Source organism: Pelobates fuscus, chromosome 9 (genome assembly GCF_036172605.1).
Source record: "Pelobates fuscus isolate aPelFus1 chromosome 9, aPelFus1.pri, whole genome shotgun sequence".
Lineage (NCBI taxonomy): Eukaryota > Metazoa > Chordata > Amphibia > Anura > Pelobatidae > Pelobates > Pelobates fuscus.
This window is the reverse complement of record NC_086325.1, coordinates 25,638,216-25,658,279: the sequence shown is the minus strand read 5'-3', so window position 1 is coordinate 25,658,279 and position 20,064 is coordinate 25,638,216. Positions and strand designations below refer to the sequence as shown.

The following is a 20,064-nucleotide window of genomic DNA, read 5'->3' as shown; positions in this document are numbered from 1 at the left end:
CCCAGCCTAGATCTACAAAACGGAGCAACCGCTCTAAAGCACACATATCCCCTATGGAAGTGTTTGACCAGCTATGTGCAGGCCTCAGGAAAGCCCTGCAAAGCCGAGGGGCAACCCACCGACAAGCTGACCTAACGGTGGCCTCGTGGATAAGACCAGCGGCGAGACGCAAATATTATAAGCAGGTACCCCGAGCATCTAAGATGGCCGTCAGGCACATCAGATACCAGAGGGCCCTTAGAAACACACGCTCCCACCTGCACACAAGCAACACAGGGACCTTAAAGCAAGCGACGCACATGAAAAAAGCGTCTGACCTCGATCCCGGCTACCAGCGCAGCACCAAGCACCTCTCCCCGACCAATGCTGCAACACAAGCGGCTAAGAAACTACACATCATGAAGAGACTTGCTGGAGCTGACCCCTGCAACAGAAACACCGAGCCCTGCGGCCATAATGAGCCTGCAACACTCCGCAGCCACGCTACAGCACCCAGCCCATGGGGGTCTAGCGAGAGAGAGGTCTGGCGGGGAGACATCACTGGAGACCAGCATAACAGCCACCATGCCAGCGATACCCTCCATGCTTCGGGCGTCGGATAAACAACCAGGACTTACCTACAGTAATCGTGAGCTCCATGTTGTGCAGTATATGGAACCACGAGATGCAATGCTTTACACATGTAATAGTAGTTAAACCCTTACCATTTGAGCCCAAAGTGAAACTAATCTCCCGGCACCAGCCTAATCTAAAGCATGGTCCGTGTGCAACCCTAAGGAGCCATTGGCCAACAGAACCCTAGTGGGAACATCATGGGCAGCCCCCCCCCCCCCCCCACACGGTTGCTTACGTATGTATTTTCCAACTTACGACCACTCTTAACATGTCTGACAATCTCCCAGAACCACGCTTTTCACTTATCGTAGTACAAGTAAACGTAGCATAATTATTATTTTAAACGATATGTAACTGGGAGGTCCCGGGACTTTCTTTGGTTTAAAGCTGTTTAATTTCTCCGCAACGACCTGTAAATACGTTTGAACGCTAGCATTATAACACACTAAAATGTGATACTGCATGCAACACACTATGTCGTACGCAAATAGATAAAGCACTGTTAATCTGCCTAGCATACTCTCAATACATTGACCTAGCTAAGACTGCTCATATATAAGCTAACCTCATAATCTGTCTAGCACATACTATAAAATAAAACGTTTTCTTCCACAACTATCACAGACAGTAAGGAAAGCTCACACTCTATCAATGTCTACCCACTGTCTACATCTCCCCTCAAACACAAAAATGTGCTGCCTATCTATATGCCACGTTATGTTTAATATGTCTGTTATTATACCGCTTGCGACTGCTATTGTGGCTGACCAAGCTACTGTTATACCATGCACAACAGAAAATAAAGAATTTAAAAAAAAAAAAAAAAAAACGAGACTTTAAAACTCTGCTTCATGATTTTGTAAATGCGAAAGCAAGAAGGGTTAAGTTTTTGTAGGCTACCATTCTCACTTTGTTTGTGTGCAATATCTGTTAAAGCACTTTGCACTTTAGGTGAATTTGCACTTGCAGAAACCTAAAGCGTACAGTTTTATTCATTGTATAAAAGTTATTTATAGTAATTATGTTGATATTAAAGCACCTTGATACTAGTTGCACTACGTCATGCAGTTTGAGTAATAGTTACTGCAGTTTACATGCACTTGAAATCATTATTTATTTTTGTTTTGTTGAATAAATGTTAATAAAATATACTTTACAAAACCACAAATTTGTTCTTATTTTTCTAAAAAAAACAAACAAACAAAAAAAACACATGTTAAATATATAACATAACGTAATGGAGTGGTTTTGGTGAAAAGAGCTTGTCCCTGCAGTCTGACAGATGTAAATATTGCATTTCATAAGAAAAGGCAGAGTTTACATTTGCTTCTAAGGACATCTCTAGTGGCTGTCAAATGGCTTTATCTCTTAAAAATAGTGTGCATGTGTTTATCTATCTAAATATCTTTACAATCTAGTGTTTTGTCACACCTCTAAAACATTTTAGAAACTGCAATAAAAATTTATGGGGGGGGGGGAGGGGGGCGGCAAAATACTCCTTCGCCTGTGCAGACAAAATTCCTTGCACCGGCCCTGTCTGCAAGGCTTCTCAGTGTGAGGCCTCTGATTGCTTAATCCCCAGCAGAGTAGAGGATGGCTTACAATAGCTGCAGACACTAGATTTGCAGCTATTGCAAGCTAGGATTTCATATACCGCCCCTAAGAAAACATTGAACGCCCATTACATGCACGTTTTCTGTGGGTGTATATATACACTATCTTGTTGTTTTTTAGTTTTAAATTGAGTTTTCCTTTAACATACAAATGTTGACTTCTGCACTTCTGCATTACTAAAAAACATTTAAAATTCATATTAAACAATATACGCTTCTTTGCAGCACCAGTGAGGTGTGATCTTAGACAGATAATCTAACAATATTGGCTTTCGGTTAGTCTGCCTTAGGAAAATTCCCATTTTGTGAGCCCTTGAATTTTAGGTTTTCCACTTACACTACTAATTGTATACATGCCTTCCCGAAGGGAAACTTGCTGAAGTGGTCTAGGGGTTATCTATATGTTCCTGCAAGAGAAATTGACACATAAATAATTTCCTAGTTGAGTGCCTTGCTGTGTAGAGCTAACCGGATTCTCCTGGAGAAGACCAGAAGCAGAGAGTACAGGTACCTGGTAGGACCCAGGTGTGTCATCAAATCATTCTAAAATGACTACTTACAGTGGGACAGTTCCAGTGGGCTGTAGTGGTTATGGTGGCTTGAGTGTTACTTCAAAGGGTTTATGGTATTGATACCCCTATTTATTCTGTGTGTCACTGAAGATATTTGTAATATATACAAGTTACCAACTAAACTGTGAGCACAGAAAGCTCACTTCAGACATTACGTGAGTCAAGAAAATGTGCGTCTATGATGTGTGTCTGTGTGTCGCTGTCATATGAATGAAACAGAAACTACAATGTAAAATCTATAAAATGTATAATAAAATCTCAAAATAAAGCTAAAAAACTCCAAGTATTGTAAAATGCAACACACCAGCTATAAAATAAATAAAAGAGAGGCTTGGCAAATGAAAAGCACAGAAATATAAAAAAAGGTCATCTTTCAACAGTTTTACATTTCAGGGGTTCAACACAAACTTGACCCCTGTCCCCACATAATAAAAGGGGTACACAGGCCCAAAATTGTTTTCCTGGAAATAAAAGAGACATTCAAATGAGCGTGCATCATAAAAAGAGACAATTCCCATCTCATAGTCTAGATATGTCCCTATAATTTGTGGCCTCTGAGAAGGGGTAATAGGTTGAGGAGGAGAAGAAAGTCCAGTAAGTCCTTCACTGGATGCTCTAATTGCCCAAATTCCATTTTCCAGGGACTCTCTCAGCCCCCCTTGCCGTCGTACTGTCTCTCTTGCTATGCCAAGAGACCAGAACGGACCAGTGTGCTCCTGAATCTCCGTCTCCCAGTAGTGAACGCCCGAATTAAAAAGGGGTGTAGCGAGTACGCAGGGTTCTGTGTCAAATCGCTTTGGATTCTCAGCAAGAACTTCAAAATTCTCTGCGGCTGAGATGCAACGAGAGTCTGGAGAGATGAGCAGGCCGTGGAAAACTGTCTCATGGTCAAACAGAATGGGTTCTGAGGGAACAAGATACAAAATAAGAAATATGTAAAGCAAAGAAAACAGAAAATGGAGTATGATACATGCCAGTATAGTAACATACGTTCAAAGTTTCAAATCAGTGAAGGGGAACACTTTAAAGGAAAACTCCAGTGCCAGGAAAACAATCAGTTTTCCTGGCACTGGAGGTACCCTCTCCCTCCCACCCCCCAATCCCCGGTTACTGAAGGGGTGAAAACCCCTTCAGTCACTTACCTGAGGCAGCAAAGATGTCCCTCGTCGCTGTCTCCTCCTCCGCACCGCTCCTCCTAGTGTCTCCGTCGGCCAGTGGGCGAGACTGATCCTGCCCACCAGCTGAGGAGACCTAATGTGCATGCACGTCAATGCCGCGCATGCGCATTAGCGCTCCCCATAGGAAAGCATTGAAAAAGATTTTAAATGCTTTCCTATGAGGAAATGAGCGACGCTGGAGGTCCTCACACAGCGTGAGGATGTCCAGCAACGCTCTAGCACAGATAATCTGTGCTATGTGTCAGGAAGTGACCTCTAGTGGCTGTCTAGTAGACAGCCACTAGAGGTGGAGTTAACCCTGCAAGGTAATTATTGCAGTTTATAAAAAATAATTACACTTGCAGGGTTAAGAGTAGTGGGAGTTGGCACCCAGACCACTCCAATGAGCAGATGTGGTCTGGGTGCCTGGAGTGTCCCTTTAATTTTAAGATCTGTGACCGGGGCAGTGCATTTACCATCCCATTTTAGGTGGCTTTATGACTTACTGATTTGTGTCGCTAAATACATAATTTAAGACAAAAACTAAGCATTTCTTTTTTTTTTTTTTAATAATTCTTTATTTTTTCAATGACACATAGTAAGACTTCTTTACAGTTTGGCTCGTGCAAGAGCCCCGTGGAATTTTAGGCGTTGGTTACATAGTGTAATGAAACACGGGGTTAAGCATGAGCTCACTGAATGATAGAAAAAAGGTAACATGAACTGTGAAACTTAAAAATAATCTTGGGCCAGGGTACCAGTTATCACAGAAAAAAACTAAGCATTTCTGCAGCTCAATAAATCATTTAGACCAGGAAAAAGCATTTTACTTGCACAAACTAATTCTAAACACATTTAATATTAATTTAAGACAAAATACTGTGACTTGCAATGCTGCACAACCCTGTTATAAACACAACCAAAAGCTATGAGTATTTGGATAAAAGGGGCTTTAAGGACAGAGAGATTTGGGAGCAAAATATGGCCTGCCTGGCCTAAATAGGGACACTTCTGACATGTGTGTATGTAATAAAATATAGGATCATGTATATTCTTGCAAATAAATACCTTTATAAACGGAAACTTTCCTCCATTCTGGAAAGAGAAAAATATGACAACAATTAGAAAATGCAAGTGGAGAATGAGAATATGCTTAATAATGTGATAATTAAAATTGTATGTTTAGTTGTGTTTTGTGTCTTTTGTTATTTTTATTCTTTATTATGTTCAGCTGATTGTAAACTAAAACTTATGGGAGTACTAACAGTACGTTCAGCTCAGGCAATGCATGTACGAAGTAGCACACACCTTGGCACCAACTGTGCCATTACAATTCTAGTGCCCAGAATGTTTGACTACATATTATAAATAATTACAGTGGGGCACCCTATCTTTTTATAAATCTTGTTTGTTTTTTGTTTTTTTGTCATATTGGATACTCACCAATTTCCTGTCCCAGCAACACTGAAAGTAAAAGACAAATATATCAGAGACAGACAGAAATCCGGATTGATTGAGAAGGAATATTTTTTTAGAAAATAGGTACACATTATGAGACGTAGGAGAAAAGAGATCCCAGTCGTCAAATCAAACTAATATTGATAACTGCGGCACTGACAATGAAGAACATTGTGTTACATGCCTACCAACCAAAACATTAACATTCTATGCTTCCAAATCTCACAATCGAAAGAATATTCCATTCAAATCTACATTTAAATGTAAGGTCTATGAGATGCAATTTTTCATAAGGGTCAATTTACTAAAATAATGAATTGTCATGAAGGTGACCTTCACCTATTCTGTCCGTCAACTTTATTTTTTTCTGCTAATTACATCTTTTTAAACCCCCATTGCATAACTGCAGAGTCCCGCAGAAACTGATTGCAATATTTATATATGTTAACATGAATAAAGTTGTAAATAACCCAGAATTGCAATTTTCCTCTTCCTTTAAATTTTGAATTTTTATCTGTAATTTAAACTTCTTCATCAGGAACACATGAAATTACTCTAACCAGAATCAATTTCAGGCATTCTAACCAGAACCAATGTGCAGACATCGTGAACATTTTAATTTGCATTCTCTTATATAAGGCTAACTTATTTATAAGAGCTGCTGGTGAGATATCTGCAGTATCTAGGAGTTACAATTTTATGCCCAACAATGTGATCTCAGTTTTTTTTATCTTTCCAAGGTCAATGAAATGAGTTACATTAAGTTGGGTAATAACATCTAGACCCCCCAATGACATACAGTACCATACAGTACTTGAAACTGGCAAATGTACCTTTCTGGTTTTAATATTTATTATTATTATTACATTGAAGAAATATCTCTTTAATTTTATAAGTTATAATAATTATTTATATGCTGCACAATACAGAAATCGCTTCTGACATATCAAGTTACTGTCTGTTTAATTGTATCCAGAAGAAGAATAAACCTGCTCTGTCCTAATTCTATTAAACATCCCAGATTTGGCTTTATTTACAGTGTTTAGAGTTTTGTCTTCTAGGAACTGTGTCCGAAGAATATGATTACATTATGTAAACTTCATCACACAGTTTGTGGTTTTTGTTTGTTTTGGAAAAATTGACCAACGGTGAAATTGATCGATTGCAGTAAGTGGTTTAACCAAGGCGTCTAATGGAAAGATTTTTTTCTGATGAATAGATAGGTATTCACTCACAGATCAAGGTGTTCGTTTATTGTGTTTCTGTTTTTAACTCAGCAAATATGAGCTCAGATTTCATAAAAGTGTTTTTTCTCTAAAGGAAAAAAAGTAACATGTTGGGGCCAATTGTTTGTAAAGGCCTCCAAGGCTACAAGTCCTCTCGCACGGTTGTGGATTGTGGGAGGTGGGGCAGGGAGATATATTACTTAGACATCTCCTGTTTCAGCTCCATCTTCAGTTCTTGGCCAAAGTCAGAACTGGTGGACCAGCATGGGTGGTGTACTTGCAACTCAGCAGAAATGTACAACATGAGAGTCTAGCCCAGAGCCTGCAAGATCATGGTATCTTCTTGTGGAGTGAGTTTCTGTAGACAAGAAGAATCTCATTCTCATCAGTTGTCATGAGAGATGGTTGGTGGTAATGTAAAGAAGCAGTAACCAGAGGCTGTTTTAAGCTCTGCTTTCTGCCATATTTTGCCAAATATCATCTTATTCATAAGACAAAGCCGATCAAGTGGTACGGTTGTGCCGCGGGACACACGACTTTCCCTCAGTTCTCCCGATCACTTTATAGACTGACTCTCTCATCCTGTGTCAGAAGTGCATTGAGTGAGCATGTTTACCTCGCAGTGCATTTGGTGTGCATTTAAGGACCATCAAGCTCATGCATGAGCTATTAAGCAGCACTTGGCATATGGGCAGCTCTTATTGGCTCCTCTGCTGCTGGTCATCCTATCACCTTTATACTTGCGTGGTGGCATGACACAACCATTAGTCGGTGTGCACATTGCCCATGAGACTAAGTCAAAGAGATAATGCAAGAGAGACAGCACACAGTATAGTGACATGTGATGTAATGCCTCCAGACCGGAGTCACAAAACTCTACGTAATACAAACAAACAAGAGATGTCCAGAAATACAAGGTCTGTCCCTTAGCAGACTTCATTTGTGATCTCATGATGCTGTGATCTTAAATAACGCCTGCTAAGGGACAGGACATGTGTGTCCCCAGATTTTTAGATTTTTATTGTTTGATTACTTAGTTAAATCGCAGTCATGCCCACACTCCAAACACAACTCCACCCAATGCCCTCCCTATATTAGAACTGCCATTCTGGCAGCTCTGACAAAGGAGTCCATACTTCGTTTTATAATATAGTTTAATGAAATATGCAACTTAATGAGATTTTCATAAACCTTGTATCTTCAAGTAAAACTAAGTGAGACGATCTAGGAATGTGCTTTAACAGGTTAAGCACAAAGAAAAGATGGTTTGACAAATGCAGTGGAATCAAGTTAAAAAAAAAACAACTGCATTCAGAAGATAATGTAACTGTCCCTTTACAAACTAAACCTGCTCTTGCATGCAGCCGAAAATAATGGCTTTTTCTGGAAATCAAAAATAGCTGTTAGATATAAGATTGGTTCTATGTATATTTTTAATTTCCTACTATATAAATATTGATTACTGCACTGCCCTCCTCACGTCTTGTTTCTGCTCCCTTTTGCAAGATTGTCACAATATATTTGTTTGAGTTGCTTGCTGCAGTACGTGTAAGGCATTGCAGATTAAGTTGGCGCGCTACAAATAATAGCACAACTGGTATTAAACAGCCGATTTGAGATTTCTTACGAAGTCATGAGTTGTGGCCAGGCTCAATTTTCAGTGCGGTGATGCAATATGGTTAAATGACTAAACTATAGCTAATTACCGTAAGTCAAATTGTGACTCGCTGATTTGGAAAATATTGCAAACTGTTCTGTTTTGACCTACATTTGCCATTCAAATTTGACTTTTTTTTACAATTTGGACTTTACAGAATAAGCCCCTTAGATACTCCAGGTGGAACTCTGTCCATTGAGCTATCTCTCCGGAGTTTAGTGATCTATATAGCCCATACCGATTTTAATTCTCATTAATTATGAAGTGCTGACTAAGACCTACATTTACTTCTTTTTAGAGCCTTTTGAAATGATCAAAATCTTTTAGGAAAAACATGTTTCATGTGATTTATCTAAAGAAATCACCATTAAAGTATATGGGAATGTTTGTAGATATATCATTGGAAAGTTTGTAATAATTTAAAAAGAATTAAGCCTAGGCCCAATATAGGTGATCTGCAAATTATAAAAGTTCTCAATGTATTTTTGGTTAAGGTTTTCAAGTGGGTTGCCAGCTCACCACATGTCCTTTTGAAGTGAAGTGACAAATACCAAGTCTCACTATTTGTCATGTGTCAATCTGAGTGGCAGGATACATCTGGCGTGGCAGTTTGTAAGTTATGGTGTGAGTGTTTGTAAGGTTTATGTTTCCTGCGTTTTGAGAAAGGTCGGCCTACTTCTCTTGTAATCTAGGTTATATTCAATTAGCATTGAAATAATTAAAATGAACCAGAATATGGTGACATCTGGGTATTGGACCAGAAACTGTTATTAGAAGTAGCAATAAAATAATGATATCTAAAACGATTTAAATAAAAACGTTATAAAAATGAGCTCAGTGTCTCTGCTCAATTCAATATAACAATATCAGAGTCCAGAAATATCTGCAGAGAAAGGAATTCTTTGTAGCAATATGGTCTTAGTGCTACATTGAATGAAAATACGTAGCACACTTTAGACACAACGTGCCATATAATGTAGCACGTCCAGTGTAATACAATAAACCCAGATCAGGAAACGTACAGGAATCATTCACTTTTAACCTTGGAATGTTACATGCTTGTCTGTATCGAATTTGTTGGTACTGAAAGTACTTTTAATTTAATACATTTTCATTAATATTTTTAATTTATTTATGTCCTCTTTTTTATATATATATATATTTTAAATCATTTAAACTATAAGGCATTTCTACAAGGTGGCTGCAATTCTGAGATTTATTTAGGGTATTGTTTAGGTCATCCTATCCCGTTTATGTTGGTTTATAGTAACATGTAAATATTTACCTAGTCGTCTCTCGTAGTTTCTGGTTTTTCTCTCTGAAATGACAGAAATGATTGAAAACTGTTAATTCATCCTGGAGTTGGAGGGACAGGTCATGGCCTATGTATCCCCTCACCCCACTCGTTATTCCTTAATAATAATTTAGATAATTTAGTTATTTCTACCTTTGGGTTCTCCACACTCAATATTTTTCCCCTTTTTGTTGTATTTTTTCCCCATTACTTTCCTTTGTTATTACTGCACTAGAGCCTATGTTACACACTATGCACCCCTATTTTAGAAGACCATGACCACAACATACCCCATGACCTAGGTGTCAGGACTGGCCAACTACTGATAAGGGTTTGTTAGCATCTCTAAGTTTCTAATTCTGAGTAAATCCTATTATGCGTACAGGGTTTAAATATATTCTGAAATGTAAACACTTAAAGCAATTATGTTATCTTCTGGGATAACTGACTTTGATGCTGACTTTGCCACTAAGTGTCTGGTTGCTGCAGGGGGCAGAGGAAGGTGAGTTATTTTTACCTAATTTTGTTCTTAGCGGCTGCCACCATACTTTTTCTGATGGTCTTCTTCAGCTCCTGGACTGGTGTATCAGAATCCTCCCCAAACAGACCCTTTTCCCCCTCAACCCTCACTAGGCTGGGGGTTAGACAAGCTTGACAAACGGTAGCCCTGTCTTATAGTCAAGCTTGTCAAGATTACAATAAAAACTAAGACAAGGTAGGCCTTATTGGCACAGTATATCTTTTGACTGGGGTGGAATTTAAGTGAAATTCATACACAGTCACTGTGAGTATTTTATAAAGATAATATTTTTTTATAAAATACTCATTTTGGTGGGCGGTTGACAGAGCCACTTTAAACTTTAATGAAAAATCATGTGGCTTCACTAAATGTGGGAGATTAAAAGATGTCTTCTGCTACATTCCTCTTTGGGTTAGTAATCTCCTGTAGTCTCTGTACCTTGGTCTTTACGGTATGAGATGAAGTACCAGACCGCCACTGCAGAGCCAATAAGTAACACAGCCAGAAGCAGACTGAAGCCAATTGCCCAAGAGGAAAGACGAGGAAAGATGCCTTCTGCTCTCCATGATAAAGGAGAAAAAAAAAATATTGTCAGATATATACATTTTACACACATAATACTACACAATCCCAAGACCTCCAACACCACTTCCAGACAAACCCGAGATCTTCACGTAGGTGCCTATCTCTTTGCCAGTCACAGGGTGCGTCACTCCACAGTAGAGATTGCCGTCATATGAGTCTTTCAGAAGAATGTCATTCTTTATAAGGAAAAGTTCATTATTCTCTTCATTGAAGGTCACTTCCTGAATACCTAAATCAATATCTTCCATGTCTTTCTTCCAATGCATATTAGGTTCTGGAAACCAACCACTGGAGGAACAGGTGAGGTGAACCAAGTTGTCTTTGAGTGCAACTTCTACAAGTGGTGGCTTGCCCACACCTGCAAAAGACAGGAGAACTGGTCATCCGAAGTAACCACAAGGAGGCGGCGGCGGCAAGGTTTTCAAAATATTCAATTACAGCTTATAGATAGAGGACAAAGGGAGGAAATGATCGGCTATCACCGATGCGCCCATCAGCAATGCATTATTTTTCATCTTGTCTTTTATCTACACGTACATATTAACAGGATATTTTTTGGGGGGGTTTCTTTTCTGCTTTTAATACAAGCATTATTATAAAATATATATATATATATTCTATCCATACAAATTGCACAATAAACCATTTTAGCAGCCACTAACGTGTGCTCTATCTTATATAATAAAGGCATTAGGGAAAAAATAATGAGGGTGGAGGGATTATGTCGTATAGCTCTACAGTATGTACTTTGCCCACACTACTTTTGTTTGTTTTTTCAATAAAATGTGTTTTGTAGTGAGATATTAGCCACTTGCATAATATAACTCTAAATAACTAAATTTAGTTGTATTTTTTGTAACCAGCTTGGCTGTCTAATTGTTCAAGGAACAGGTCAGCTCACCACAACACATGGTTTATTGGACAGGTCAACATACCGTTAAAGTTGGTCTTTTATACCTTTTATAAATCCCAATTTCTTCCCTTAATCATCATCGTGAATCTTTACAACTATCTATATTTTTGCTGTGCTGGGGACAAAGCCTTTTTATTTTTGCTCCCTTATCTGTCACTGGCATTATTTAAGATGAAAAAAAAAAAAACAAGAGAGAAAAGAAGAAAAGGAAAGAATGATTTTTTAATGAACGTTGATACATAGCGAGAGCAGCAGGGGATAGACAAAAAGGACTAATAAAGGTGTGAGGCGGGATACAATCAGCAGGAAAAAAATAATCTTAAAGAAAAAATATAATTCCCCACAGACAGCGATAAAAAATGTATAAACTAACCCACTACCCTAAGCTCCATAAAAGCCTCTTCATAGTCTTCTGAACTGGATCTGTTCTCCACAAAGCAATGGTATTTGCCAGCATCAGTGATAACGACTTTATTCAGAGTTAGTGTTAGGTTTCCGGTGTCTGGACCACCAGATAGGGAAACTCTCCCACGGAATTCTGAGATTTGAAGTTGCCTATCCTCACGTCCACCTTTCAACAGGAAGACCACGTGGTTAAAGATGTTATGGAACCAGCGCACATCAAGTCCATCCACACTCATTGAAGGTGAGAGAAGACAGGGCAAACTGATGTCCGTCCCTACTTCTGCCAACAATAGCTTATCTTTAGTCAGCACCTGAAATGAAGCTGGTAGGAATAAAAGACGGGTTGTAAGTCATCAATATTAAACCAGACAGAAATGGTTACCTTACTATTTTGTGACTTTACGGGGATGGTAAATTTAGAATTTCCCCCAAACCTTTTCCTACAAATTGCCAAATCTCTGCAATGTAGATGCAATTTGGTTTTGGAATGATATGTCATTTTTTTGCATTAAATTGAAATATGTTTCAACTTATTTTTTATACATACCAAATCACCCAAAAGCAAATTAGTTCATATAGGGCTATTCTTCAAAATTTTCTCAGCATGACAATTTCAGCACACATATGAGTCTTTTTCCAGATATTGTTCGGAAATTTGGAAATAACTAGAGAACGCTAAGTTTGGAGTAGGGTTCTCTTGCTCACTTTGTAACTCATCCCCAACCCTGTCAATCAAATCCCGATGATTTGATTGACAGGTGAGGAGGGGCTGTATTTTTAGAAGAGTTATTTTAAAATGTATACATTTGCTGGCATTTCTGCTAGCACAATGTATGGATATATGTGTGTGTGTGTGTATATATATATATAAAACTTTTTTCTTTTAAGGAAAACATACTCTGTCTGGGCACACACTCTCACTGACACACACACTTACTCACTCTCTGTGTCATTGAAGTACACACTCTCACTGAAACATACACACACTCACTGACCCGCTCAGATACATAGAAGTTGCCCAGGCTAGCACTGCTGTCAGTCCGGCTATCTGGCTGCTCGCACTCCCCTTCCCAATGGCATTCTGTTCCCCCTTCTGTTTCATTGCTTGGTGACAGCCAGGGCCAGGCAATGGTGGCCCAGCAGGAAATCTCCCAGTTCCTATTCTTGAATTTTAAATTTACTTTGAGTTCACTTTGAATTCCTGACAATGCTTACTGTAGTGAAATTTCATAACATGACAGGAGGCTTCATATTTGCTTAAGTCTCTCTTTACTAGAACTACACAGCAGCATAGAAAAACAACCAATCAGAAAAAAGTTAGGTACTATAAAACTCCCCTTCCCATGCATAATTTCCTCTTTCTTTGCTGCTCCGCAGTCAGTACAGGTCAGAGTACCGCTGCCTCCTGCTTATAGTGGCTGGCTTTGGGATTTATTGTCTTTTACAGTTCTTTATAGAGTTTTATTGGGGGTTTTTATGTGCATCTTATGCTTTCCCATATTTTGTTAGAATGTCTTGGGTTTCATGGGGGGGAGGGGGATCTTTGTCAGCCTTACTGTGCCTTCATAGACATCACAGTGTCTTTATGTATACACCTTTCAGTGCCTTTATATACACCCTTTATAGATATCCGACAGCCGGAACTTATTTACTGCATGGCCGCTTACCGCGCTCGGCTCCCTAGTCGGACCACGTGCGTCCGACCGGGCAGGGGAGGCTGTGCCTGCTCGCACCCCCTACCCCGGATAATTACTCACCTTCCTACCTACCTACCTATTGGGCATCATGAAGGAGCAGTTTGTGTATAGGACCTGATGGTAGGTCCTGTATTACTTGCTCTGTTTCACTGGCATGGATGTAAAGCTTTTCTTGCCATGAGTTTTATCTCTACCCTCGCCATCTGTATGCACTTAATTAAGTGACAGGGGGGTTTATATATATTTTGTTAGACAGTGGTTAGATAGGTAGGTCCCCTATCTAGTGGAGATCTTCTAGCCTTATCTAATAAGGTAAAGCTATATTCATATCATGGCAAATATACTGTTACATTTCCCAGACCTTCTGCAACTAGTTTGGTTAATAGATGAATTTGATGGGATTATGTTACCTACACTTCATTATGATAATGGACATACCTATCGTGACAAGTTTTCATGAGACCATATACACTACTAGATGTTTTTTCCTGCTTACTGCCAGAGTTCCTATGTTAGTGCTCTTAGCACATTTTTTCGCTTTACCATGAGGGTTTGGTATACTGTATGACTTGCACCTAATTAGCCAAGATTCTATATATACAGGAAGCTCTATCCGTCCAGTTTGGTCTCCTGCTGCTGGCAGAACACTACACCTATGTTTGGCCTGCTATGTCTGTGCCCCATTGATTGGCCTGCTAGGTCTGTGCCCCATTGATTGGCCTGCTTTGTCTGTGCCCCATTGATTGGCCTGCGTTGTCTGTGCCCCATTGACTGGCCTGCTATGTCTGTGCCCCATTGATTGGCCTGCTATGTCTGTGCCCCATTGACGGGCCTGCTATGTCTGTGCCAGAACCCCCTTTTGGCCACAGGCCTGGGGGAATATCACGGAGGTAAGCCCAGTACCCACTATGGACATGGAAATAGGTGGATGTCCAGGCAACCACTGCTGTCATGCTGTCCAAGAGGACACCAGTATATGGGCACCTAAATGTGATTGGAAGGGTGAAGGTCCTTAACCTCATGCCCTAGGGGCAAGGCTTTTTATGAAGATCCCCGGGCGCGCAACCACGGTTTACGCCAGCCCGGCGGCGGCACATCAGGACTTCGCACGTGATGGGTCCAGTGCTAGACGCCAACAGGGTAGCACAGTGTTTCCTTGTCTTTGGCAACTATCCCTTTGGCTGCCTTTCCGGTATCCATCTTAGGTATTGGTAGTTATTTATGCGTCAGGATTAGCTCCTGACCCGCAGTTGGGTTTACTCGTCTGGCTTTTCCGGTCTGCCTTTTAGCTTCTCTCCAAGGTACGTATTTACATTATTGTCGTTTCTTTGTTTTGTGCCTTTCGATTTTCCTATCGCTCGGGTCGTCGAGAGGCCTGACTTGACCTCCTCCGACCTCCCGAGCTCTTGTGGATTGCGGAGAATGTCTCCAGCTTTCCTCAGGCTGCCGACGGTCATCCTGGACCGTGCGCGCGCACGGGATCTGGGCAGGCTGTTTGTAGATTTCATTCGTATTCTAGAGGTTGCATTCTCTCAACATCCCTTTCTGTTTTTCAAGAGGGGCACAGCCCAAAGTTTATTACCAGTTGATCTCACCTCTCAGGTGAGTAATTCAGAGAGAGGTCTCGTGGTCAGAGAGGGACCCCCATCAGGACCTCAGTCCTAGGCTGATATTACTTAAGGGTGAACCCCCACAGTTGGTCACCCTGAGTCTGATATGGACTCTAGTTTGGATTGCAAGAGGGGCGGCCCTCCCATCACCTCTGCCCGAGATTGATATTTATTTACACGAGTAGAGAATGAACCCCTCTCATATACTGAACCGAACACTGATTCATTATTACAGGGTGCGGCCCTCCTCCTACCTCAGTCTGATACTGAGATGGATACAGGAGACATGTTCTGAGTGTGGCCCACTCTCATTGAAGGAACCGGACACAGATGTAGACACTAGCTTTTGTTATGAACGGGTACGGCCCGCTCCTGCTATCAGCCTGATGCTGACAGAGTTCGATTACACTGTTAGTGAGTGCAGCTCTCTCTCATTTACTCACACACTACGGTACCTCCCCATTGTTCATCACACAGGCTTGTACCTGTACAGGACAATGATGTCTGCATAGAGGGGCGTCCCTCCTACTTTCAATTCAATTTGGAGGTACGTGCCAAATACCGGATTTACCGCTCATGCTTCAGCTGTTGTACAGGGGTTTAGTACCTCACCAGTATGCAAGGGTGACGATGCTTCATAACCACTGGGTAAGGGGAGAGAACCCATCCATTTAATCTAGCGTCCGTGCTACTGACTTCATTATAGAGGTCTACCTGATCATGCAGGGTATAACTGTTTAGACCGGATTTCCCTATTTCACCTCCTATAATGGACCTGCTGATTCCGTACCACGAGAAATATTCACTGAGGTATTACTGGGGGAGGTTCCACACCTTATTTACACGCTCCCTGCTGTTTGAACTGTCCATCTTGGGTACAGCTCCCAGGATCGACCCATTTTGTTGGTGACCCTATACCTCCCTATGGGATGTACTCCTGGAGATGGTTTGGCTAACGGAGGTGCCCCAGTTATTACAAGGTACAGGTTTTAGTATGATCTACGCTATATCAAACTAACAATCGCACCCTGTCCAGGTTATACAGACCATTGCGTACAAAGATTCAGACTGTTCTTACCCAGGTCAGGGTGTCCTGAGACCCTGAGGCCTTCATAGAGCAAACGTGCACTGCCTTACCCGCGTGACAAGACTGGGGAAGGCCCACAACCTGGGCTGCAGGTACATGTACGCTTAGATTGCATGAAGAGAGTGGAATCTTCGGTCGACTTTGGGTTCCCTGGTTGTTTACAACCTTGGGATAGAGGACAGGTCTGCCTCTGCTCTTCTGAGAACATAATTCGGTTATGGAGGACCCTCTTGGTATGCTTTAATCCCTTATGGGAACCGTCTTGGTTGTGGGTTTCTGCTAACCCACCTATGCTACTACCGTCAAGGAGGCCTGCTTGGACTCTAAGGAGGGAACCCTGTGTACCCCGACTCCTACACAAACGTCACAAGTCGGGACACCACCTACAGGTGGAGTAATGCTCAGGATCGGTAGCAGGTTTGGATATGACTGCCGATGTTCCCATACTGGACTGACCCTGCTTTGGACGGTTGAAGCTAGGACCTTGTTTGTTCACTGTATCTGTTCTCCGGAGTTTCCTGTCGTTAGTGAAGGGACTTTACGTCTTACCTGTGTATTTGAGAACGCAAGGAGTTCGTGGGACTCCAGGCTAGGAAGGGAGGAATTCCTATAGCACGGTTCACGAATTCACATCCCTGGGGCCTACTCGTGGAGATACGTGCCCGGACAGTCAGGGATACAGGGACCTAAGGTCTCACTGTATTATACCCTATCTTGAAAGTGGCGTGCTGACCATGAGTGCTTCCACAAACTTTAACAGGTCTGGCAAGGAACAGGATCGTACAGGCGATTAATCAGACTATTTACTCTCTCCTAGCAGTCGCCAGTTTTCACGGACGGAAATCCTGCTTCAGACCCGCTCAACAGGGCCGTTTCGTTTTTTTTTTTGTCAGCCGGCCTACACTTAGAAACGAATTCGAAGACTTTGTGGTCCTCCACGCGAATACAACAGGGAGGACTCTTCTTCGTCTATGCAGGGCCCTATTACCCTTGGATCCAGATCACCTATCACTTCCCGACAAGGATATATTTGGATGGAAATCTCATACTCTAGTTTAGTTTCCCTTTTTGGTTATATCCAGGATTCACAGGTCCTCAGAGTAGTCGACCACCGTTTCGCTACACTAGTTCAGAGTTGGGACTCTGATTGAACGTCCCTGGGGAGTAACTTATTCTACCACAGTTGTGGGTTACGCAGTCCATTTGGAGTACTGGAAACTCTCTTACCGGCATAATAGGTTCATTCTCAGACGAGACCACTCACCGAATAGGTCATGAGGGAACGATAAGACTTGGTTCGGTTACGGAAATGATGGTAGACTCAGACACATTACCTGAGGTTGGAATTTTGTCTACAAGACCACATCGCCTGGTGATCCAGCCCGATCGAAGAAGCCATCAAAGGTCGAGATCTGGTGGCAGTTTTTTCCGCGATCCAAAATCCACAGATGACCCTCAGTGTTTTACACTACAGGGAAATAGCTAATAGGTCAGCTTTGCAGTTCATGGACGTCTTCTAGGAAACAGGTCATAGCCCCACGTACAGTGGATCTTGCAACGGATGGAGTTTTTCCAGTATTTTGAGGTGCATCGACAGCTAGCATCTTCATTGATCCGTCTACTGTCACTTCTCGCAGTTGTAGGGTCCATTGGGGATTGCTCTGGTTATCTCCCGGAATAGGTACCAGCGAAACAAATAGCGTTGGATTTGTTGGCTGAGCGTTAAAGCAGAAAATACAAAGCCTCCTGTCATGTTACAAAATTGTAGATTATGCTAGCTTTAGTGTACCTATAATCTTAATTTTATTAACGACAGGAGGCGAGTATTTCCCGCCCATTCTTATCTCTCCCTGGTTTAATTTTAGAGTTTGGGTTCATCAGGTACGTATGCAACTCTGCTTGTTGTCTCTGCTACCTGTCACTTGTTTCTTATGTCTATTTTTCATAAGTAGGGTTGGGATATCTACATATTAGGGTATTTTGGTTGCTACATTGGGTACCTACATGTTTGTTCAGAGTACATTTCATTGGCTAACCAACCTGTTCGATTCTGTTTTTTTTCTCGTTTCAGTTTACAGTCCATCAACGCTATCTGGTTTGGCAGTTCCTCTTGGATGGTGGACATTATTGTATTCATTGTTTCTAGGACTTTGTTTCTTCTCCATTATATTTTCTTTTGTTCTGTTTTGTCGCAGCTTGAAAGAGGAAATTATGCATGGGGAGGGGAGTTTTATAGTACCTAATTTTTTCTGATTGGTTGTTTTTTTCTGTGCTGCTGTGGAGTTCTAGTAAAGAGAGACTTAAGCAAATACTCGCCTCCTGTCATTAATAAAATTAAGATTAGAGGTACACTAAAGCTAGCATAATCTACAATTATTTTATAAATTCTTTATAATACTGCTCTGTTAATAGAATTTTAGACCTTGCAGGAGATTCCTGTATGTGATTGGAGTTCAATTTACAGAGCAGAAGATAACAACTTCTAAAGTAAGTTAATATCTGATTGAAAATGAAAAAAAAAATACTTTTCAAGCAGGCTGTGTGAGGCAAGTCAGGGGAGGTGTGGCTAGTGCTGCATAAACAGAAACAAAAGTAATTTAACTCCTAAATGGCAGATAATTGATTAATGAGACTGCAGGGGCATGATCTATACAACCAAACTGCTTCATTAAATTAACATTGTTTTTTTTGCCCATAGTGTCCTGTAAAGATGGCTGCCCCCGCAGAGCAAGGTTAGGCCAGGGTATAAAAAGAGGTATTTCCTTACATTTATGTTTTTATTTTAAAACAATTATAACAATTTAACCCAGGTATAAAAAGAGGTATTTTTTTAAATTTATGTTTTTATTTTAAAACAAATTATAACAATTTTTCTTCAACACCCTGTAACCAAATTGTATATACACCTCTTGCTATTATACAGCAACAGTGTTTACTGGGAGGAATACACTATAAACTCAAATAGACAATAGTTCTTTATCAATTCCTCTTTTGTGCTAAACATGACTAACCATAGATTCAAAGAAATGTCTATGTCACATGTTAACACATTAAGTGCCTCCCATGATGCTACCCGGGAATTGGACAATAAAGACTGTCTATTACACCCCATTAGGGCACATCACTGTATATCTTACTCTACCCTATCTATATGGGAAATGGAGTCCCTATCAGAGGACACAGCAAATAGAACTGAGTGATATACAACTTAATAACAATGTTACATCACTACAAAATATATTGACAAGAACAACATGTTTAGCATTCCTTAGTCTATGTATAATGATACCCATGGATACTCCCTGCACCCCATTCCCTGAGAGCCCCTGTGACATGCAGTAAGTGTCCAGGGGTGGGTGATGAAGGTAGGTACCTGCAGTGACTGGAGTCAGGATTACTGTGAGGTAGATCAGCGCTCTCTCCATTCTCTGTGACTGTCTCAGACCAGCTGTCTCTCTTGCATCCTGTGTGTCTAACTCATATTCTGTTATCTAATGAATTCTTTTACACCTGCCCTTCTAGGGGTCTCCCAGCTATCACTCAAATGTATTCATTCTGTCTCATTTCCCCTCTCTCTCCCTCCCTTTTCAATTATACTTTCCCTCTGTGCACCCCCTTTTCTTTTACCTGAGTGACCCCCTCTCTTATACCTGTG

General features: G+C 40.9%; 1 protein-coding gene across 1 annotated transcript; it reads right to left on the bottom strand.

Moving 5' to 3' along the window:
- Positions 1-3,157: 3,157 nt before the first annotated feature.
- On the bottom strand, positions 3,158-19,992 carry LOC134572564 (butyrophilin subfamily 1 member A1-like). The gene is made up of 8 exons (XM_063431612.1): positions 19,783-19,992; positions 11,984-12,337; positions 10,774-11,055; positions 10,551-10,667; positions 9,584-9,616; positions 5,401-5,421; positions 5,026-5,052; positions 3,158-3,704 (listed from the first exon to the last, which is right to left on the bottom strand). Exons 1-8 carry the CDS (start codon positions 19,832-19,834, stop codon positions 3,190-3,192), a joined length of 1,401 nt encoding a protein of 466 aa, XP_063287682.1. The 5' UTR covers positions 19,835-19,992; the 3' UTR covers positions 3,158-3,189.
- Positions 19,993-20,064: the final 72 nt, after the last annotated feature.